Raw genomic sequence first — 24,814 nt, forward strand, 5'->3', positions numbered from 1 at the left:
GATGAGCGTGATGATTTGAGTAAAATTTCGTTCCTATACATTTGTTTTTTCTCGTCTTTTTGTATTCATATTCTTATTGCGTATGTCTAGAAACCCCTATATTTTTTGCGATTTAGTACTTGTTTGGTTTAACGAACATTCCTTATATTGGTAAAGTTAGCCTGTCTTTGGGTTGTTATGCGCAACTACGATAGTAGAAGACATTATGTTTTCTTGTCCGTACTTTTCTGTCAGTCTATCTGTGCATCTGTTTGCAAGTAGCTATATAGGTTAAGATAGGGGTTATAGTTTTCAACTTATCTTCTCATGCCTTTTTTTTTATTTTAACCTTGATTAGTATATAACTATTGCATTTATTACATTTCAACATCGGTACTACTGTTACATCTAATTTACCATTGAAGTTGTCACATCAACTGGTAAACCACGTCTTTGCGGTCACATCTTTGAGTTTGGTACACCATGAAGTTGCTGTCGCATAAGCCAGTTCACGTGTTCATTATGATTTTATCTTTTGACGGTTTTGGCGAAGGATTCGAGATTTACATTTTTTGTTTATGTGCGGGTAGTCGCAAGTTGATAAAAGGTTCACTTTTCGTCCAGTTCTGAAGAATTACCCTGCTTTATATTCTAAACACAAGACCACATATAGTAATGCTTCTATGTTCATTTGTCTTGTGGCGTTTACTTTATAATAAATCAGACTGTCGTATGTTAAAACCTAATTTACAATTTACATGTGATGCTTTCTCCCCTGTCTACGTACTGCTTTCAATATCAACAACTCCTAGCATTCTTCTCATTTTTATTTGTAAATGAGATTTGTTCATTTTTAGAAACGTTAAATAAATCAAAATACAATTCCGGTATCCACGCCTCGCTAACACCAGGATCTTACAACTGTTTTACTTTCTGTTCAGTCAATTATTTTTCAAGGCAATGACATTCTTGTTTTCAATATTTTAACCGTAGCATTATTACCAAAACCATAGGATCTTATAGGGTTTTAAAACAAAAATAGCATGGAGCGCTGTTAATTACTTGTAATCAAAGAAAGCGCGCTTAAAAGATTTCTTCTCTTTCTTCTAAAATACTTTATTTCTTTGTAGCAACATTCCAGCAGCGCCTGCATACGTAGTATATATCTGTCAATTGATATTTCATATCATGATTTCCTTGATAGAGAATTGATGCTCATATGGAAGCTATTAAACCAAAAGTTCCAAATGGTGAAGTGGAAATCGTCCCTTCGTAAATTTTACGGACGCATTCATGAGTTGGTTCACCGCTATGGAAAAACCGTTTCACAGATGATCTCGGATATGTTCCTTATGTCATAACTACAATACCCTTCCCTGTGACCTACCGAATTAGACTATTTACCGGATTTGCAATAACATAAGCAACACGACGGGTGCCACATGTGGAGCAGGACTTGCCTACCTTTCCGGAGCACCTGAGAACACCCCCAGTTTTTGGTGGGGTTCGTGATGCTTAGTCTTCAGTTTTCTAGTTTGTGTCTTGTGTACTTTTATTTGTCTGTTTGTCTTTTTATTTTTAGCCATGGCGTTGTCAGTTTAGTATACATCTATGAGGTTGACTGTCCCTCTGGTATCTTTCTCTTTTACTATACCCATATGAAAAATTATTGAATAGTATAATTCGCTTCAGTTGAATTTGCATCTGAATTAATTAAATTGTCGACCAATACTGACTGGGAAGTTCTTAGTCAACTCACATGATGAACAATGTAGAATTGTATACAGGTTTAAGTTACATAGAGATTAATGCATGGCTTTTTCCATATCGACTCGGGTATCATTCCGAGACCCCCATATCAGCCCGAGATGTAATCGAGGTGCTGATATGGGTCTCGGGATGATACCCGGGCCGATATGGAAAAGGCCATGTATTAATCTCTTTATCATATACTTCCGACAATTGATTTTTGTATGGCAAATTAACAAATAAAATAACTAAAACAGTCAAAAACTTTATACAAAAGTTAAATTTTGAATTCAACAAATACACTGGCGTTTGTCTAACGTAGATGGAATGCACGCTACGTGTTGAAGACCGTACTTTGACCTATACTTTTAGAAATTTTGACATGAATTGATGCTCTATTGACTTGTAGTGACTACGTAGATGGAATGCACGCTACGAAGGAAAAAAAGTCTCTTGAACGTATTCGAGACGCGTCCAGGGCGTATCTGGGACGATAATCCGTGCTTTCGGCGTGTGTGGGAGGTTTACTTATGATGTGTTTGTTAGAAACACAACCGAATACGTTTTAGTTAAAGTCAAACGAGCTTGAAGCGTATAAAACGTGTGTGTAGCGTACAGGTATACGCTTGGCAAACGCTTGAGCTGGATGAAAATTTTTATGCTGCATAAAAATTTCCTGAAGTAATAGCGTTCGCCAACGTTTACCTTTGCATTTCGACGTACTATACGCCAATGTGTGACGTCGGCATTATAATATGATACGCCAGACGCGCGTTTCATCTACATAAGACCAATCATTGACGCTAATATCAAAATAGTCAATAAGTGTTTCTCGGTTTTTTTAATATAGTTTAAACTGTTGGTTTTCCCGTTTGAATGGTTTTACACTAGTTATTTTGAGGGCTCTCTATAGATTGCTGTTCGGTGTGAGCCAACGTGTTGAAGACCGTACTTTGACCTATACTTTTAGAAATTTTGACATGAATTGAGAGTTGTCTGATTTGCATTCATACCACATCTTTTAATATATATATATAAGATGTAATAAACAATTAACAACAGAATCCTAAAAGAAGGAGATTTAAGCAAATATAGATTACCCTCAGGCACAACATGAGAACAACATGTTAAACTCAATTTACTTTAGTTAGTTGATCGGCACAAACCACTCAAAAAGACTCAATGTATCGATCTTAGTTAGAGTAAAACTATAATTGTAATGACTGGAAAATGGAATTTTATGCGACTGTCATACAAGTGAGAGGTTTAGCTAACTTTAAAACCAGGTTTTGTCTGTAACAAGTCAGGAATATAACAGGTGTTGTCCATTCGTTTAATGTGTTTGAGCTTTTGATTTTGCCATTTGATTTCGGAATTTCCATTTTGAACTTTCCTCGACGTTCTTGTGATTTTATTTTTTACTGAAAGCTAATTCAAAGCCAATAAAACTGTATTGAATAAATCATCTTTCTTAGACTACAGATATTAATCATTTCATATAAATGATTGAGGGCCAGGAGAACGTTAACAATCTGAGCAAAGCACGACCTTCTAAAATTCTTTAATATAAAAACATACTATCGACAGGATGTAGTACCATGAGTTGTCATAAATATAAGCAAAAAGTAAAATCACAAAAATACTGAACTCAGAGGAAAATCAAATCATGTCCATTATCACATGGCAAAATCAAATGACAAAACACATCAAAAACGAATGGACAAGAACTGTCATATTCCTGACTTGGTACAGGCATTTTCAATTGTAGAAAATGGTGGATTAAACCTGCTTTTATAGCCCTAAACCTCCCCCTTTGTTGACAGTCTCATCAAATCCGTTATATTTACAATGATGCGTGAACTAAACAAACATAATAAATAAAATAGTCAAAATATGGGTACATCAGTCATCATCGTGTAACAATTTTAAAAGGAACAATTTAACAGAACACAAAAACATCTATCTACAAACACATTCATTGATTCGCGTGTCTGACGTCAGAAAATGTGATACGTCATATATTTTTGTCGTTTAATGTTTATACAATTTCACATATGGGATATACAATTTCACATGGGCAATGTTAGAATACAGGGTTAAAAATCAAAAAGTATGTAAGAATGAATGTCAGAAATAGACCGAGATTTAAAATAGTCCAAAAGTTCTATAGAATTTATAAGAATCCACAAATAGTTCATTCCACTACGCGATTGAATAGCTTTTACGTTTGTACTTCAACTGATTTTCTAATTCATAACAGAAATATATCATAATGACATATTATAGAACAATAACATACTACTCTTTTAAAGTACAGAGTCACGTTATAAGAACCAATGAAACACAAAAAGTAAAACTGCCAATACATTTGAAGTTATTGTTCAAGGTTTATTTGCAACTAGATGAAATTTAAAATAATGGCTACCTAAAAATATCCTCATTTCTAAATTTGTTTTCATTCATTGTGAAATAATAAAAAAAATCCTTGCTTTACATATACTTTTCAGAGAAACGGTTATTTCCAGAACTTCAAAGCATTATATGTATATTGTTTCGGAAGCCTTTTTGCAAATTCTCATCTTCTTGTAAAAGATTTTGCAACCAAATATATGACAGGTACCATATTGAATTATTGGATTATTGAATTATTTATGCATGTATTCAAGCGTGCATCCTGTAAAACACATAGGCGTCTTACATTTATCATGGGTAAACTACCAATGATATTTTTACAGTACTAAATTTTCATATATATCAAAGTGTAGACGAATGTACATACTGCACACAATTTATTAGAATATAACGATCATTTTGTATCTTTGGTGAAAAATCGATAAATAATAATCAATGGATCATTTCGGACATTTCCATCACATATAGACAGTCTGCATGCAGCCGACAGTGAAACAGTACGTCTGAGCGTATTCTGATGTATGGCATCGTATCTATGTCCAGTAAAACAGGTGTTTATTACATTAACTCGCTGTATACCATTTGCAAAATTAAGCAAAAGTGGAAAGCATGTATTTACTAAAATCAATTTTCTAAAAAAAGCACCACAAACTTCATGTTAGTCTTCAGCTAGAATAATGTACAAAGGTTTGTTCAAGTCTGCCTAAGTATAAAAAGATCTGTTTATTTTATGGTCATATTAGCCTTATGTTTTGTAGATTGTTATCGTATTGATCAAAAATATAAATCTTTTAGAAATGATTACAATAAAGACTGAAAATTATTTTGTAATCTGAATATTTTCAGTTACGCTAGATTCTTTAGATGATTACTTTCCCTGTGAAACCCATGTAGGACCTCTGTTTATTCGTAGATGATCTAAAACGATTCTAATGATATACTGCAATTCATCGACAGATTCCAATAACAAATCCAGGATCCGACCTCGCCGTCATAATTCACTATAATGGAGTAATATGAAAAATTAAGACTATGATTGAAAACCAAGCCTTACAAACTATACTGTCTCCATCAACGGATAACGTTATTTTCCGACGTTATCAGAAAAAGAAAACTCATTACATTTTGCGGCTTAAGCAAGTAAGCTTAACATCTTAGATGAAGCTATCGATTTTCTAATTTGCTTCCCCTCCGTTTCTGCCGTTTAAATCTTTTGTGATGGTTTAATGATGGCTCTTGTAGTAGCAGGGATGAGTGAGGGTAATAGAGTTAGCCACTGGCAATATCTGTCATGTTGTTCGGTTAATAACCAGGTGTTTATACTCTAATAACCAGGAACTAAATTGATTTACTGGTGAATTATTGTATTGTAGATTTAAGGCGACATAATTGTTAAGTAAAGTACTGATAAAAACTCAATAAACTTACTTTAACTTTTAACTTCAATACCTAATTTAAAACTGGAATAAAACAGTTATTTCTAGTAAAAAGCTGTCGACACGCAATCTAACAGACAGCTAAAACAGAGATAAGAGGAATATGGGCTGATTCCTTATATTGATAATTTAATTTCATACTGGTCAGTGAAAATGTCGGCAGGATTTATTAACATTGATGCTATACTAATATTGACATATTTGTAAAAGTATAATCACAAAGATACTGAACCCGGAAAATCCTTAATCAAATGAAAAAATCAACATTTCAAACATACCTAACACATCGAAAGAATGGACAACTGTCATACTCTGACTTGGTACAGACATTTTCATAGTAGAAAATGGGTGATTAAACCTGGTTTTATAGCTAGCTTTACGTCTGATTTGTTTAAAAGTCACATTAAATTCTTTTATATTGACAACGATGTGTGAACAAAACAAAAAGCCATAATAGATAAAAATGTCAAAAATATGGGTACAGCAGTCAACATTATGTTATTATCTTAATCACTATAAAAACAATCAAATATGTAAAAATGCATTTGCACAATAACACAGCACGTCTGACTGTTTTCTTTTCTTTTCAAACCGGTGTTTCAACATTTCATAATTTTTAGATATTATAAAATAAAACTTGATGACTTAAGATACCAAATTCTTTTAGAAAACGTTACATTGTATTAGGTATCGCACCAACCTGTCAATTATGAACAAAAATCAGTTTATATCAAATACTGATGTCCTACGATTAGCGCTGTAGCAAACATCAAAATTAAAGATAAAAAAATGAGATATGGGATAAATTAAGTTACCATGTATGATCATTGTAAAAGTCATTTTAAAAGACTCTTTTACATTATAATTTTGTATGGAAGTGTTGAACTTGTTTCTTAGTCTATCTTTTTTATATTGAAATAAAAGACCCAATCAGCTCCCCATCCGGAACACCTGAGACCAACCCCCGTGTTAAGGGGAATTTGTGTTGCTTATTCTTCAATTTCGATGTTGTGATTTGTGTACTAGTATTTGTCTGTTTGTCCTTTTCTATTTTAAGCCAAGGCGTTGACAGTATGAGTTTGAATACCCCTCTTGTATCTTCAGCGCCTATTTTTTGTACCAGGTTAAGTTTACAATTAGTCCTTTGTTACCAGTTAATGGATCTGATCTGCATGTTCAGATATTGAACGACGGTATTTCACAATTTTAAAATGAGTTTTAGTTTACCAAATTAGTTTGCATGTTTAAGTCTTGAAATTCTAAAATTACGTACAATATTTCATTATTTATGAACTGAAACTCAGGGTTGATATCTTTCTTTCGTAATCAAAACTTATTAATTTTACTGCGTTTGTCATGTTCGTGTAATACTATTATTTTCTAACAGTAAAATGCTTTAATCTAGAATTGATGAAACATTACTAAAACTGAAAACAGCCACAACTTGTCCAAATGTAACTTCATAAAATGTTCTTTATAAAATGTTGATGAATACTTTGAATCAGCACAATTCTAGTAACAATAGTAAATAAAGGCAACAGTAGTATACCGCTGTTCAAAACTAATAAATCCATTGACAAAAAACAAAATCAGGGTAACAAACTAAAACCGTGGGAAACGCATTAAATATAAGATGAGAACAACGACATAACACTAAAATGTAACACACACAGAAACGTACCGAGCATCAGACAAAATGCCACGAGAATAACAAATATAACATCAAAACCAAATACATGAATTTGGGATAGACAAGTACCGTGACGCGTAAAACTAGAAATGCTGATTTTTGTCCAAAAAAATTATATAGTACTTTAAAATAGAATATTTTTATTCAAGAAGCACGAAGCTTCGCGGATTTATTTGATGTAATTTTTAACACTAGATATTGATTACCTCACTACAAGAAAAACAAAGAAAATTTACACAAAGACAATATGGGGCAGTCATGTCAAAACGGAGCTGCTCGAAAGGTTCGTCATAAGGAATTGACAAATGTGGTGGTTTTACGACATACATTTACTCTCAGTATAAACACAATCGTAAACCTCGAGCTTTTAGAAACACGGGTCCGAACTAAAATGATACATCTTTTGTTTCTAAATATTCAAAAAGTTCGTTGATTTTGATTTACATTTTTTACAAGTATAAAGTTGTGGACGAATTTAAAGAAATACCAAATCGTATAAATACGCAATAATTGTATTAATGGAGAAAAAAAATAAAAATACTTCTACACTACAATACGGTATTCCCCAGTATACAGTATGTACATATAAATTAGTGGACAGTGTCAAATAAAATTCAAGTGTCATTTTTGCTGTCTCCTTATTTAATAAAGAGGTTATCAAAATGTAAAAGTCGAAAAATCTCTTTTCGATAACTGTAATTCAAATATTCCTAAGAATAGCAGACAGTGTTTGTGTGAGATTGATGATTTGTTATTGCCATTTTGTGTATGCTTCCATCTGATGAAGTACACAGCATTTTCAAAAAGTTGTGAAGAAAACTTAGTATAGGTTACATTTCTTTGATAACTATTCTTACATCAGATAAACTTAATTTAACATCGTTGTCAATATAATGTAATTGGATGCGACTGTCATACCAGTGAGAGGTTTTGCTAGCTTTAAAACCAGATTCAATCCACCAGTCTACATAAAAAAAAAATGTCTGTACGCAGTCAGGAAAATGACGGTTTTTGTTATTCAATCGTTTGATGTGCTTGAGCATTTGATTTTGCCATTTGATTAGGGACTTTCCGTTTTGCATTTTTTTCGGAGTTCAGTATTTTTGTGATTTTACGTTTAATGCGTTTTGGTCGCTTTTCAGATTTATCTTCACCAGAATCTCTGAAACATCAACATGCGAAATTCATGGATGTAAATACTTGTAAATAGTGTGGGCCATATGAACAAAAGGGACATACAAAGAAAAGTCAAATATCAAAAATATCGATCTCCGAAACATATGCATCCAGTTATGGTGAACTTTTCCGAGATTGTTTATATATGATTTTTTATTTTCAACGAAGAGGTATTGAAATCGTACAATGTTAGGGCAAATGCACGGATTACTGCGCTTATCATAGTACCCTCGGGTACTAGAAGTCTACAAACATGCAGTATTATAGATGTAGTGCAAGAAAGTTGAATATTTCTCACTTCTAGAAATTGAGAAGCCAAGGATATATAATTGTATAATTACTTGGATATTTATGTGGACCAATATAATAGTGTCCTACCAGAAGAGGCTTCAAAGGCATATTATTCAATATGTTTTCTTCGATTGTATTGTTTAAAAGAAACTTTATTAATAGTTCAATTAACATGTAAAACTCCGCTTGAATATTTTATTAGCTCGTGTTGTACACATGTTGTTTTGTCGTTCTTAGTACAAAATCAATGAAGAATTCGTTAGAACTTGGTTGTTTTTACTAATCATAAAATTGCTTCGAAAAACAGAGGTAAAAAAACAAAAGTTCTATATAAGCAGATAAAGTTATGTTACCTTGCATTCAGATGCTACGAGCATTTGTTATATGTCAACCCAACAATGTTAGATCTACAGATTTTACAGATTTACCATTGTTGGATTGATGTTTAGACGAGTTATATATACACAATGTACACAGCCATGTATCACCATCACTGCTGGTGATCCGATGGATACATCTGTTGTAGAGTTGTCACTGGCTCAGACGTACTTACATATAATATATATATAAAGTTTCACCATTCTTTACACGAGTAGAGTCACGATCCGACTACATTAAACAGATATTCTGCAATTAACATCATATAAATTTATAAGTGACAGATATACATAACTAAAAAGTTATCAAAGGTACCAGGATTCTATTCTAATTCGCTATACATGCGTTTCGTCTACATAAGACTCATCAGTGACGCTCTGATATGATAGTTATAAATCCAAACAAGTAGAAAGTTGAGGGGCATGAGGACCATCATACATAACGTAAAACAATCACTGAAGAGCTCGGTTCTTATTTGGATTTTCATACACATTCAAATTTGGTAAATTGAAGGTTACACTTTTTTTCTAAATTCGATGGGTGGAAAAACATAAGATATACACACTTTAAAGTCTATACAAAACACTTATTAATGATACAATTTGAATAAAAGACAACAACAATTTATTAAATATTACAGATGTCTATGTCGTCAGTTAAAAAATCTCAAGAATTCAGATATAATTACACTATTAGTAGTGTTATCACCATTTCCAGTTCAAAGTAGACGACGTAAATTATGATGCATTGGTTTCTTACGCTTATTTGGCATTAGATAAATTGCCTACAGTTATTTCATATAATATACTTTACAATATTTGAAAACACAGCTTCCCTCCGAGAAACTCTGGTTCTTAAATCATTAATTAGTGTCGTAAATAATTTGACAAAACGGATGTCATCGGCAGAAATTTACAATAATTACATATAATTGATTCAATTTCTTAGAAAATTCTCACCTCGCAACAACGCTTTCTTTTTCTAATTTGATTTGTAAACTTAAAAAATCTTTTTTCTCTCTACTTGATACCAGTATGTTTGCTCAAATTAATCAGGGATCGGCATTTCTACAGACAATTTTCTATGATTTATGAGATAATCTTCATCGGTGTCTTACAAGATCGTTTTTGATTTAATAAGCAAAGGGATAGAACTTTGGAATCCATCATTTTTCCCCTGCTAACAACATCCGTGTAATTATTTTTCTTAGAGCCGGTGACAGCTTGTTGACAATAGTAATGTCTTAAGACAGTGCTATGTCAATAGAAAAATCTACAATAAAGAGGGAATGTCAGCAATGTTTCTTAAAGAAAATGGAATTGCGTAATGGATAACAGACAGATAAAAACTAAAATAATTGCCTTTTTAAAACGTTTTGTACTATAATTGACTATCGCGTATGACACAGAAGTCATTTCTATAGATGTTAAAAATGACAGATTTGTGATGAATGATGAAAAATTAAATCTTTTAACTTGATGTTTTTGAATCAGAAAAAAAGAAAGATTTTATATTCGTGGACTCTGGACAATACTACGAGGAACAATCAGGAGTGATTGATCAGAATCAATAAACAAGAACATTAGAGAAACTGACTACAATAGATTTGAATAAAAGACAGATAACGATTTATGAACAGAAGAAAATTTCAATAGAGTGATTTTATCTTCATGCATTACAAAGGCATTATTTTGAAAATATGATGTTGTTTAAATTCAGTGCAGAGATTTGCTCGGATTGAAAATAAATCTCGTTTGTCTTTATTAATTATCTCTGTTTCGTATGCTGACAATAAATAAGGCATTAGAGATAATTTACATGCTTTTTCTGGAGCAAATTAATTTTAATGACACAAGGGATTGCCCCACAATTGGTGATCAGGTGCAGATGACATCGAGTGCAATAATGAACTGTTAATGGTGATTGTCTTACAATACGCGGAAATAAACGGACAATTCTACAATTATGATGATGGATAGCCAAAGTATGGTGACAAGAATCGCACTTGTCCTTTTATTCCAAACTTTCATCATAGCTGAACTTCGTGATAGAAATATCCAATGGCAGATACCTATAGGTAAGTAATAAGCTTTTTTAATTCCCACAAAATGTTGGATTTTTATAATATCAGTTTTGTGTTATTCATAACTCTAATTGTAACCATGTCTTTGTTAAGCACGTGCATGTATTTAGTATTATAAAACCGAGGTCGCTTATCTGCATGCACGTGAGTTCAAACGATGCACTAGTCATCCGTGTTGGAAATAAGAAGGAATTGCAAACAGTTTATATTATTTTCATTAATTGCTCTATTGTAAACTTGAAGGTATTATCTATAGGTATCTATTTATAGATATTGTAAATACATGAAATCTCGAGATCTGTGTTTAACGAAAAGATAGGACTTAGTATCATGGCAAAAATATAAAAGAGATTAATTTTAAACATCGTATTACCACTAATATGATTTATATTCATTTCAATGTTTGCAAATGATAGATTAGATAGGTGCAAGACAGGTATGTTCTTTTCACATATTTGTTATGAATACCTTAGGTTTTGCATATGCAATAACCTCAAAATTGCCCGGGGCAAAAAAGGTATATTGATATTGTGCCCTGTTCCAAATGACGTGACGTCATTGCATCATTAACGACACGTTTGTGATAAATTGTTTAAGATTTTGCCTTTTATGTTTCATTAAATTGTTATAACTGACCTTTTTCTCTTTTCTGCAGAATTTAAATATGTGATAAAAAGATTAAAACATGTCTTTTCAATATTGGCCCGGGTATCATCCCTTGACAATAATTACATATAATTGTATATGTTTATGCTAAAGCCTCGAGGCCGATATGGGAGTCTCGGGATGATACAAAGGCCAATATGTAAAAGGGCATGTTATAATGTATACTTACAACAGGCTATTTGAAATGTTCCATTCTATGAATTTTTGAAAACTCCTGATTCATAAGGTTAAGATTTACAATTTGCAGGTCATACCTTTTTTTGTAAAGAAACCCTTTTCCTTAAACAAATTTATAACGCATACATTATAACACCTATTATAATAACTATTGTGTGACCTTACTTAATATTTGTAGACATGATCATACTCATGCAATAGTCGTACAGTTGTGTTTCCAAATTACAGTATACGTCCAAAATAAATTGAGTTGTTTAAATATAAATTTCTAAATTAATAACATATTAACAAATGCACTTAAATATAACATTATATGATAGAAGATGGTCACGATTTTTTTTAAAAGGAACCTATAGCTTGCACACCCATATGTATTATCTCAATTAATATATGTACTTCGATGCACAATGCACCATCACTGTTTTACATCTCAGCATGTTTGTCCATAAATTGGTGTTAAAACAAATAAAGGCAACAATAGTATACCGCTGTTCAAAACTCATAAATCCATGGACAAAAAACAAAATCGGGGTAACAAACTAAAACCGAGGGAAACGTATTAAATATAAGAAGAGAACAACGACACAACACCGAAGCGCAACAGCACACAGAAACAGACCAAGCAACAGACAAAACACCACGAGAATAACAAATATAACATCAAAACCAAATATATGAATTTGGGATAGACAAGTACCGTGCCACGTCTTATCTCAAAAATAAGAGAAAACACAAACGACTCAAAGTTAAAATGTAACACACACACAGAAACGAACAATATTATAACAATGGCCATCTTCCTGACTTGGTACAGGACACTTTTAAAGGGGAACATTGAGGCTACTTACATTATACATATATTTCTTAAAAAATTGGTTTCAGTTTATATTTTAGAAGCATACGTAAGTAAACATTTCATTGACAATAGAAAAATATTTTCAGTTGATAAGTTTAAGTGTAATTGGTTTATGGTCTCTAAAGGTTGTTTTTTTTACTATATTTTTAGGTTTTTCATTACTATTTCTAATGGTATTGGTCACGACAATACATTATGAACAGGAGCTATGAAATTCTAATATAAATAAACAACTATATCCATGTATATATGCACCTTTCCAATAAAAACACTTGTTTTTCCCCTTGTGCCCAATGCATGTGTAAGGAGCAATTATCGTAACTTAAATAGATTTCGCAATCCCAAGTGCATGGAATGTTATGAGAAACACTTGAAATACCTAGAATATAAATATCATGATTCATACATTTGCCATATGAAATGCCTTCTTTTCCAGGTATAATCCAGGACAGACGAGACGCTGTGACATTTACAGGGTTTTACTACAGTGTACAAATGTTAAAACAAATTCAATCACAGACATTCGAGCTGCATACTCCTGTTAGATATGTCGACAAGTCGGACAGTTATAAACTGGCCCAAGCAAGTAAGATTCGTAAACCTTGTCATATAGATATCAAAAGATGTGCCAGTGAGACAACTCTCTGTCTTAGTCACAATTTGTAAAAAGTAAACCATTGTAGTTCAAAGTACGACCTTCAACACGGAGCTTTGGCTCACGCCGAACCCTACTTTCAGAACCGTCTGTCGTCTTCAATTTCCTAGTTTAAGATAAATGTCTTCTGTCGTATTTGCTATAAGCAGGTTTTTCTGCAATTCTGTGCGCCAAGAAAACTGATTTGACCCACGCTGGTGCCTAACCAGGACAAGCTATATGTTTGTTTTCTGAACCATTTGTTGTTGTTTACTGTTTGTCTTCGAGTGCATGGCTTAAAGGACCTGGGAGTGGTTGGTTGGTGTGATTTGTCGTAATTTCAATGATTAATAACAAAACAACTTTCTAAATTTGACAATTAATAAATTTTGAAAATTTAAAGAAACTATAGTTTCAATTCCCTCAGGAAAAACTGACCTGAGAACGATTTCGTTATTATTTTTCAGTCATTTTAGAGGAAAATTCAAAACAAAAAGTTCCTAAGCGTTGCTGGTGAAAGTAGCTCCAAAAAGCACGTCGTTTTAATTTTTTTACAATATATTTGGTAGTTCACGCTAATATCCTGATTATATAATTATTATGATACGCACTAAGGAACCTTAAGATCAAGAAACAGTAAAAGGGCTGTGTCACAGATTTTGATATAATTTTGCACACAACCTTTGCTGGTTAAAATATTACTGAAAATCGGAAAAAATAATACATTCATCTCTTTTATTGTCTTAAATAGAACTGAACAAATTATGTTTTAAAAAAGGTGAATATTTTTATAGAAAGCACATACAATAAACGAAAAACGTTCTTAAATTAGTCTACAATCATAAAATCTTAAACTAGTCTAAAATTATAAATCTTAAATTAGTCTTAAATTATAAGATCTTAATTTTTTACTCCATAAATGCTTATTTAAAACTATAGAATTGACTCAGAAATTTTTAACTAAACTTTTGTGTATCACTTCCATATTTATAAATTAACTGTTTACAAAATTTTGAGTTTTATAAGGCTTTTCTACCTTAGGCATAAATTACCTTAGCTGTATTTGGCAACACTTTTAGGAAATTTGGATCTCAATGCTCGTCAACTTCATAGTTACTTTATTTGTTGTTGTTTTTACTTGTTTGGATTCATGCGTCACTGATGATTCTTTTGTAGACGAAAAGCGTATCTGAAATAAAATTTAGTCCTGTATCTATGATGAGTTTATTTCCAAAAGTTCTGACCTTACTTTATAAGGATATTAATTATATAAAAAAAGACTTACAACAAAATAGAATAAAAGCAGATACATGTAAAAACACTTACAGATTTAATAAGCATACAACTTGTCTTTAAGTACCGATAGAGTAGAGTGTGCATGCAACATTTTGTTTCTGCCTTCAGATATAAAATTCATTACTAATTCAGCTGTGATAACTCAAAACAAAGAAATAAAACGACATTTAAATCTCTTCAAAAATTAATCGAATACGTTTTGTTCTTCTCGCATATAATAGGAAAATCATTTAAGTGAATTATCGCAGAGAGCATCGAGAATTGAAATGATATTAATTGTACGATTGTAATCTCCAAAGGTTTCAAAACGTGCGATTAAACAAATTACAATCCTCTCGCTTTACTATTTTTCAATTAACAGTTTTTGCTTTAGAAACGTCTTGTCCGTGAATAACGGATTAGCTAAAGTTCATGTACGTTTTCGGCTTTTAAGACACCAGTCATGTTTTTGGCCTACATTCAGTGATATTCATGTTTACAAAATGACTAGGTTTTTTTAGGCATTTTGTAAAATGCCTGTCAACTTTAGGCATTTTACAAAATGCCTGAAAATTCAGTCATTTTACAATATGCCTAAATTTAGAAAATGCCTGTAACATATACATGTATTCGATACGATAAGAGGGTACTTTTTGGTTGACATTCTTCAAAGAGTAAATCCATGTAAGTTTATATTGAAAAAAAAATCAATTTCATATTGAATATCCATGTTATATTTGCCAATAAACTTTAAGAAAATAAATCTCAGGTCAATATTGTGGAAGAAAACAACTTTAAGTTTTCATTACATTTAAGAGTTTTGTTTCCATAATCAGGTAAAACTAGACATAAACTAGAAGGAACCCCGTATGCCATTGGTTATTAGTTGCACTTGACATGTAACCATTTAACATTGTTAGTATAATCGGAAGTAGGACATAGAAACAAGGATATCTCATCACAATACATCAATAATTAATAACCATTGTGTAAACATACAAAAACTATTGCATTATCTTAAGATGTTATGCAACACCGAAGATTTGTTGACGCTGCGTATTACTATGAGTTTGATATACCATATATATATGGCTATTATATATATGAATAATTATACTAACCATCAGAACAAACGTAAAATTTCAATACAATGGTTCTAAAACTATTTGAACCATTACAAAGATGTTTTATAATTAACAATGAGACAACTCACCACAGAGACCAAATGATTAAGAAAGTAACAAAAATAAGTCACCAAACGGCGATCAACAACGAGTAAAATCTACACCTCATAGTCAGCTTAAAAGGGTTATTAAATGACAAAAGTAAAACTATTCAAACGAGAAAACAACGGCCTGATTTTTGTAAAGTACAATGAACGAATTCAAATACAAATTTGACATACAGCAACGTTAACTAACGACAACACTTACAAAATTAATGTACAAAATCACAGACCGGATAAGGCAGAATGTGTAGACATACCTAAAATAGAAAATTCACTAAGTATACAGATCTGAGAATACTCTCAGTTCCTGACAGTTAGTCCACAGGCAAAAAATAATTAAAACAAATCCTGTATATCTAAGACTTCAGTTACATATTCTCTGTGTTTAAGCTATCGTAAATGTTTTCCTGTTTAAAAATATAACAATATTCACAAAAGAATTAGCCTGTTCTGAAATATGTTTTGCAAGAATTTTGACTATAATGCGTCTTTAAATGACGCTGGTTATCATACGAAAATGGTGATGCTGTTGACTGTTGTTTAAGATTTTAATTTCAACAAATACTTTGAATTTTGTCTGTATCGGCTCCTTATGGTTAAATCCGTCTATTCTTTATCGGACATTGTATTCCAAGTATCAGGTGTAATATCATTACTAATAGAGTCCAACAAGATATGATGCTCCTTTTCTATAGGTAAAATCATTCTTCCTAAATTTGTTTATCTTTATTATACCAACCTTATGTGTCTGTATGTCTTTTTTTTAGCCATGGCATTGTCAGTTTGTTTTCGATCTTTGAGTTTGATTGAACCTCTCGTACTTTTCGCCCCTCTTTTATTATTTTTATTCAAACTGAGAAAAAAAATCCAAATCAATTTTCAATTTCAAAGTTGGCTGAATAATTCACATTATACTAAAACATTTATAGCTAATTTTCAATTTAAATTTTAAACTAAGATTGAATTTCGCCTGAATTGACATTTTGATTTCGAAGAATTGGTAAAAGATTACTTTAATAATGAATTTTGAGAATACATGCAATTGCTTTAATGAGAAAAAAATAGATCGATTACAAGAATGAGATGATTAAGTTTCACATTCAAAATAAATATCATATTATCTAACATAGAAAATAAAGGTGACATAATTTTATCAAAGTCAATTGTAATTCGATTAAAAAGCAAGACTATAATTTTTATGAGAAAATCTAAAATTGCAATTTTCAGAAAGAAGCAGCTAAATGTATTTGATAGGTGCTTCCGTTCTACATGTCAAACTAAAACTGAAAACAATACTACGTCAATATTTCTTTCCTTACTTGTTGCTTCAAAGACGCACGAGTAGAGCTGAATAATTATATCGAAAGGGGATTTCAAAGCTTGCAGCATTGTTGGTCATCAGCAAATCTCATCTCTTGAAGTAACATTTTGACAATAGAGATTCGTTGTAGTTTATTTGATCAATGGTTGTTAAAATGGATAATAGGCGCCATTTGTACGCATAGATGTGATAAGTTGTGTTTCTAGTCGCGAGTTAATTCGACAGTCCCTAAGGCAATACAATGTCATTCTATTAAGTCTAAAATGAATAAAACATGAGTTCTAGACATTAAAGGAGCAAATTAAGACCCGGCTTATATCATACGGTTATTAAAGAACATTTTCCTGCGATTAGGTTCCTAATGATGCTCGTTTATCATGATAATTCGTTATAAGACAAGTGGTTGTACTGTTATTGACAAAAAAATCCTTCCGGACTAAGTGTGTATAGATTTTAAATCTAATATTGCTTGTCTTTTCTTGTGGCTTATAAATCATTAGCAACTATAGTTATCTTACGTCTGTCCATGTTCGGTCAGATTTTTATAAATGAATAATCTTTGTCCATCTTTGAAGCTCTATGGTATCAGTGTTCAAAACACAATGATTACTCGGTGGACTTATGATGGTCACGGGATAGCATGCGCGGTACAATATCAGGGGGTCATTTCGGAAAGTCGTGGGTTCGATCTCCGGTCAGATCAAATCAAAGCTTTATAAAAGTTATACTTGCTGCTTCTCCGCTAAGCACATAGCAATAAAAAGTAAGACCAAATACTGGTTGACTCGGAGTCATACTAATGTGTCCTAGTAGGGTGGCATATCTTCTTTTTTACTGTTGCATTGTGAATTTCATGTAGCGTGTCGGTAATGTACAAAGCATGGTTCGTAGTTAAATCGCGTTATTGGTTTTGCGCATTGCTAAAGGCCGTTCGGTAACCTTTATATGTTCACTTCTACGTTATTTTGGTCTCTGGTTTGAGATTTGCCTCATTTGCATTCACACCAAATCTTCTTATCTCTATTTACTAACAGCCCTTTTATATATGTATCACAGACTTAATCAACCTGTTCCTGTGAGATTTTGTGTAATTACTAGCAATGCTATTTCAGTCGACAAGAAAGTAACTTCTGGCAGCACCATAATTGACGACATGTTTTAATGAGATCATTATGATCGTATGTTAACTACCATGAACATGATAAAGGAAAGAAGAAAAAACGTAATTGTTGAAATCTGATATACTTTAAACATTTTGAGATCGATGAGGAAGGCACAAACAGGAAAACTTGTCAAGAATATTTTATTTGATATTTTTTTTAATGCAATGCTTGGTAGAAATTAACAAATATGAACAAATTCCTTTCTATTATTTTCCAGAATAACTGTACATTATAGTTATAAAATCACGGTCTTTCTAAAAATAGCAAAACTAGTAAATGAATATATGAATTAATATGTTGTATTCTTTTTTTTCCCTCCAGTTTTTTTTATGCATTTTACCATTTTACTACCGAATTATCACCAACAAGGCGTGTCTTTTTAATACAACGCGACGCTACACTTATTGAATAGTAACATAAAGAGACTTGTTCCAATGAAACGCAATAAACTTGTTATATTAATGATTTCTAGAACTCATATAAACATATATAATACGGATTTAACATTATAGATTAAGGATGACTTCATACAGGAACTTCTTAAGAAAAAAGATAAGAAGTTAGCAATATCCTTAAACTCTACTTTCTGCTATATAGATGTTCTCTCACTAAATAATTCAAATGTTGGTGACTATGTCGAACGCATCTATTCTATTCAACTAGAGATAAAGGATACAACAGATACAGTGAAGTCGACCTCATATCTTGACTTACATCTAGAAATTGACAATGAAGGTCGATTGAAAACAAAAGTTTACGACAAAAAGATGATTTCAATTGTGAACTTTCCATTTCTAAGTAGCAACATTCCAACAGCACCTGCATACGGTGTATATTTCCAAATTGATACGATATTCCCGTGCTTGCAAAACTTTTAGGAATTTGGGTTCTCAATGCTTTTCAACTTCGTACTTTATTTGGCCTTTTTAACCTTTTTGTATTCGAGCATCACTGATGAGTCTTTTGTAGACGAAACGCGCGTCTGGCGTGTATACAAAATTTAGTCCTTGTATCTATGATGAGTTTATTTCCTATCATGATTTTCTGGATAGAGGTTTGTTGCTCACAAGAAAGCAATTAAATCAAGAGTCCCAAATGGTGAAGTTGCAATCATCTCTTTGTATATTTAACGGACGCCATCACGAGTAGGTTGACCGTAATGGAATAAACGTTTCACAAATGATATCGGATACATTCCTAACGTCGTAACTTCCATCCCCTTCCCTAACATAAATGTGACCTACAGAAATAGACTATTTACCGGATTTTTTATCTCATAAGCAAACACGACAGGTCCCACATGTGGAGCAGGATCTGCTCACCCTTTCTGGAGCACCTTAGATCACCCCTAGTTTTTGGTGGGGTTCGTGTTGTTTATTTTTTAGTTTTCTATGTTGTGACATGTGTACTATTGTTTGTCTGTTTGCCCTTTTTATTTTTAGCCATGGTGGTGTCAGTTTGTTTTCGATTTATGAGTTTGGCTGTCCCTCTGGTATCTTTCGTCCCTCTTTTACATTTTGATAAAAACATAACCTTTTCGTTTTCATTAGAATTGATAGGTAATCTATATTTGATTAAAACATGCTATTTTATATTGTCACAAAGTTTAACTTCAATCTATTCTTGTATTCCCAAGCAAGCTTTTGCTGACGTAGCAAAATTCTATAAATATTTTGAAATACAGTTTAATGTCGACAGCAAAAATAGCAGTCATAAAATCTGAGATTGGTTGTCAGCAGCACTTATTATATAAGAGCTTAATAATCTAATGTACTTTATATTTACAAGTGTGCCTGTACAATAAGCATTGGAGTGGTTATCATTTAAAAATTAGTGTAATATGTCAAATCTATTTCTTCGAATTTACAGTTTTATACCATACCGTATAAATTGACATTCCAATCGTGCTAATTAAACTATGCAGCATTGGAGTGAAACATAAATTGGTATTCCATGTATAATTATTGACGATATAATTTGTTCCGGTTGCTTATTTGTAATTCTTGCTTTTCGTATTCAGGTATAAGTCTATAGAGCCGATTAGATTAATAAACAAGATATACGTATATAATTGTACTGGAATACGTATCTAGTAGAATTATCAAAAGTAGCTTATCAATAGCTTTTTATAAATTTCCTGTTTACAAAAATTTGATTTTTTCGAAAAACTAAAGGCTTTCTTATCCCAGACATAGATTTCCTTAACCGTATTTAACACAACTTTTTGGAATTTTGGATTCTCAATGCTCTTCAACTTTGAACTTGTTTAGTTTTATAAATATTTTGATATGAGCGTCACTGGTGAGTCTTATGTAGACGAAACGCGCGTCTGACGTACTAAGTTATAATCCTGGTACCTTTGATAACTATCATTGTGACCACACAAGAATCAAACGAACAGCGCCTTTTCTGCCACGAAAAATTATTTCTATAAGAAAGCTACACAGTAGACTATCAACGGTTCCATTTAATTCCAGTGAGTTCAGTAAAAAAATATTGTGATACGATTTAAGACATGTTACTAGACAAAAGAATATTGTGATACAATTTAAGACATGTTAGACAAAAGAATATTGTGATACAATTTAAGACATGTTAGACAAAAGAATATTGTGATACGATTTAAGACATGTTAGACAAAAGAATATTGTGATACGATTTAAGACATGCTAGACAAAAGAATTACGTTTGTGGGTTATGTTAGTTTAAACATTTTTAATTATCCGACATAATGGATAGGGAAACAAGTTTTGCCACTTAAATTAATCCCTTTCCACTTGGCGGGTGCGAGTGCTGCCTTGTAGCGGCAAAATCTACAAGGGTGTCTTTAACGTGCCATTTATCGTCCCCTTTCGACGGACTATCATCGTTTCATCTAGACCATACTCGCCAATGGTGTCAAGGGAGAGCCGAAAATCAGTCCCTGAAATTTTCATCCCGGAACAGGAATCGAAACAGGAACCTTTGTGTTAGTAGTCCGATGCATAAACCGGTTATGTGAGCAACATACATAATACAAGGTTTGATATTCAAAGATTTTCGAAACTTGCGCTATCCTATTTTTCTTAATCGTTTGAAAGACAAAACTTGACAAGATCTATAATACCAAACTTCTTCTTTGTTTGTTACGCTAAAAGGCAAGGAATTGAAAAGTCAAAATAATGTAAAAATCATAGAGTAGGATCACCAGCAAATTGCTACATTATATATAAAGTTACTTCATGTACAAAATAACGTATTTGTTTTTTGTTAATTTTTTACATAAATAAGGCCGTTAGTTTTCTCGTTTGAATTGTTTTATATTGTCTTATCGAGGCCTTTTATAGCTGACTATGCGGTATGGGATTTGCTCATTGTTGAAGGCCGTACGGTGACCTATAGATGTTAATGTCTGTGTCATTTTTGGTCTTTTGTAGATAGTTGTGTCATTGGCAATCATACCACATCTTCTTTTTTATATTAATGTGACTTTTTCTTTAACTATATTTCATAATCTAAATATCGTTTCATTTATAAAAGTTATTCAGCTTGCCAAATTATCTCTGAACTTCATACATGAACATTTATCTCAAATATCTTTATTTCAGTATGCACATCGATGTCGAATGGTGTGTTTGCGTTGTTTGGTACAAAATCTTACCGTTCCCAAGATATTCTGACGTCATACTCTGACAAATTCCATATGCCATATATTACAATCAGCTCTATTTTGGAAAGAACAGAAGGGAAGTATGAAGTCCACATGAAGCCACCATTAACACGGATCCTGAGAGATTTGATCTTTGCAAAAAAGTGGAAGAACATTTTCTATGTTTATGATTCAGACGCAGGTAAGCATACTAGTTTTGTTGGTATTGGTATTGTATTAAATAAGCAAAGAATTAAACATGAAAAGGGTGCGTGGATTACTTTAGTTTTCGGTTAAAAATGGACACCGAAGTCACCAATCCCATTCATATATTTATTCCTAAAATGTTCAGCCAACTCATATATTGGGGTGGCTCTGAGCACGAAAACACCTGCAATAAGATGCGGAATGACCTTACACTGAAACACTTCACGTCAAGAGCTCTTATTCCTAGAGAGAACCGCAACAAGTAAACATGAAAAGTAGGAGAGACTACTTCGGTTTTCGGTTAAAAATTTGTATAGAAGTGTGGCTTGAAAGTGACACCCCAAACCCCATCCCAATTCATATCAATGCATTAAATCTGAGCACAGAAACACTTGGAATCAAGTTCGGATCCAGAAGTTGAGGGGGGTGCAAAAAATTGCTCCACCGCGAAAAGCGTGGTGCGAAATCCTATTGGGTAAACACGCCTTACACCCTAAACTATATATCTTCAAATTATGAACCAAAATATATTTCGGAAGTATATTTTAGTAAAGTATTATTCTTGTCAATAATCGACCCTATGGCAATAAATCACACTTACTTCTGATACGGATGAGGAAACATAATTACAGAAAACAACATATCATCCTTCAATGGAATGGCTTTCTAGTTGATGACATTGTGTGATATAAAAAAACACAATGAGTTTTAAAGCAATCGTGTAAATTACAGGAAGTTTTATATCTTTATCTCTATTTATAATTGACTAGGCATGTAAAAGTTTGTTATGTTTTAGTTTTTAGTGTGTTGTACCACATTATTTGTTTGTTTCGTCGTAATGTCATGCCCTAGTCTTATTGCTTTATGTAATTTAAGGTTAAAATTCTCATCCACATAATTCACGTTTTAGTGGTGTATGAATAGACTACCGTTAACAGACATTTATGATTGGGGATACTTTACCATCTATATAGAAACATAGAAATACATAAATAAGATTTTATAAGATTTTTTAATTGGATCTACGGCTTCGTGTATGGGAATGATTCATTATTGCAGTACTTATACTATTGCAAGTAGGGAATATTAATGAAATATGATGCTTACGTCTTCTCTCGAACGATTATTTCTGTATAGTTATTTCCTGAAGTATCCATCTAAAAATTGGCTTCTGCATGTTTTATAGATCTAATTAAAAAAACAGATTCGACCAGACTGTCAAATTGACATACTTTAACACACCCTCGAAAAGCATAAATCTTTATTCTAGCTTTGTTGTTCACGAATCTATAAAAATGAAAATATCATGTTTTCGGGTTGAATTAGTTTACTCTAACGAGTAAACTGACCACATTGTGTTTATTCAGATTATATTTTATTTTTGTCGCTTCTCCATAACGTAATGTGGCTTTGTATCATATATATAAATTTGTTTATAAAAAAGTATCATACAGCACTATTTTCTGAATACTGACGGAGTAATTAAAAAGTTGCAGCTGTCTGTGACCTATTTTTAATGGACGATTAACTATGGTAATGACATACACGATGCCAGTGCTACATGCATCCATCTTATAGACATTGCATGCAACTGCAGTCTAAAACATCAAAGGCGTCGTTATAATCTCAAAGAGTACAAAATATATATCTGAAAAAAATTAAAATGACTGTAAAAATGAGAATAACTTGTTAAAAGTTGTATTATATATAAATCATCTCCGTTTGGTGTCCATCCCATCGATGGTATACACACCAAAGAGGTTGTTATTCATAATAAATAAATTATGTGTATGTCTATTTGACAGCTACATTTTGTACATATATATATGTACCTCTTATCTCCGAAAAATGCCTTAACATATGTAATTATATTGCAATTCTTTCGAGAAACAAACATTATATTCAACTTTCAGAATCGTCAGTCTTTTGCCATCAAATTGTGTCACGCGGCACTTTCTTTAACTACATGAATTTGAATTTTAAAAAACTGGCACAAACTCATATTCATGGTTTCTTTTTAAATCTGTTATGCTCAAATCTGAATGCGATAAACATCTTTTTTTATTTCTGTTTTATATAGTTAACAGAGCTGGTCTAAAAATCCCCTAATCTTATGTATTTGATCAGCAAGGCAATTGTTTTAATTTTTGGAATCCTTGCTTTTTCAAAGCAAGAACATTCCAAAGCCAAACGATTTTTCTTTAATTTCTCTCTCGCTTTTGGATTTTTATAATTTTAAGTTGTATTTAGATTAGACTTGACATCCTTTTTTTCATTATTCCTGAGTTCTTCCAGGTCGCTACGCAGTTAACATTTTTAACAGACTTAGTAGTCTTATGGACAATAATTATTTAAGTACAGTCCTTGCTCTTAAACAATCTTGTATCTTTGTAATTATGCACTTCCCTCATTACCCTCCATTTCTGATCTCTTAATAATGCAATTAAGCAACTTGTCGTTGCGAG

General features: G+C 32.2%; 1 protein-coding gene across 1 annotated transcript in view; it reads left to right on the plus strand.

Moving 5' to 3' along the window:
• Nucleotides 1–11,082: 11,082 nt before the first annotated feature.
• The window catches only part of LOC134697656 (glutamate receptor 3-like), a 48,646-nt gene continuing 34,914 nt past the window's right edge, over nucleotides 11,083–24,814 (plus strand). Inside the window, exons 1-3 of the mRNA XM_063559940.1 lie at nucleotides 11,083–11,188; nucleotides 13,330–13,479; nucleotides 22,102–22,344. Coding sequence (XP_063416010.1) covers nucleotides 11,083–11,188; nucleotides 13,330–13,479; nucleotides 22,102–22,344 — 499 coding nt within the window. The remainder of the gene's footprint in view (nucleotides 11,189–13,329; nucleotides 13,480–22,101; nucleotides 22,345–24,814) is intronic.

This window comes from Mytilus trossulus, chromosome 14, assembly GCF_036588685.1.
Source record: "Mytilus trossulus isolate FHL-02 chromosome 14, PNRI_Mtr1.1.1.hap1, whole genome shotgun sequence".
Lineage (NCBI taxonomy): Eukaryota > Metazoa > Mollusca > Bivalvia > Mytilida > Mytilidae > Mytilus > Mytilus trossulus.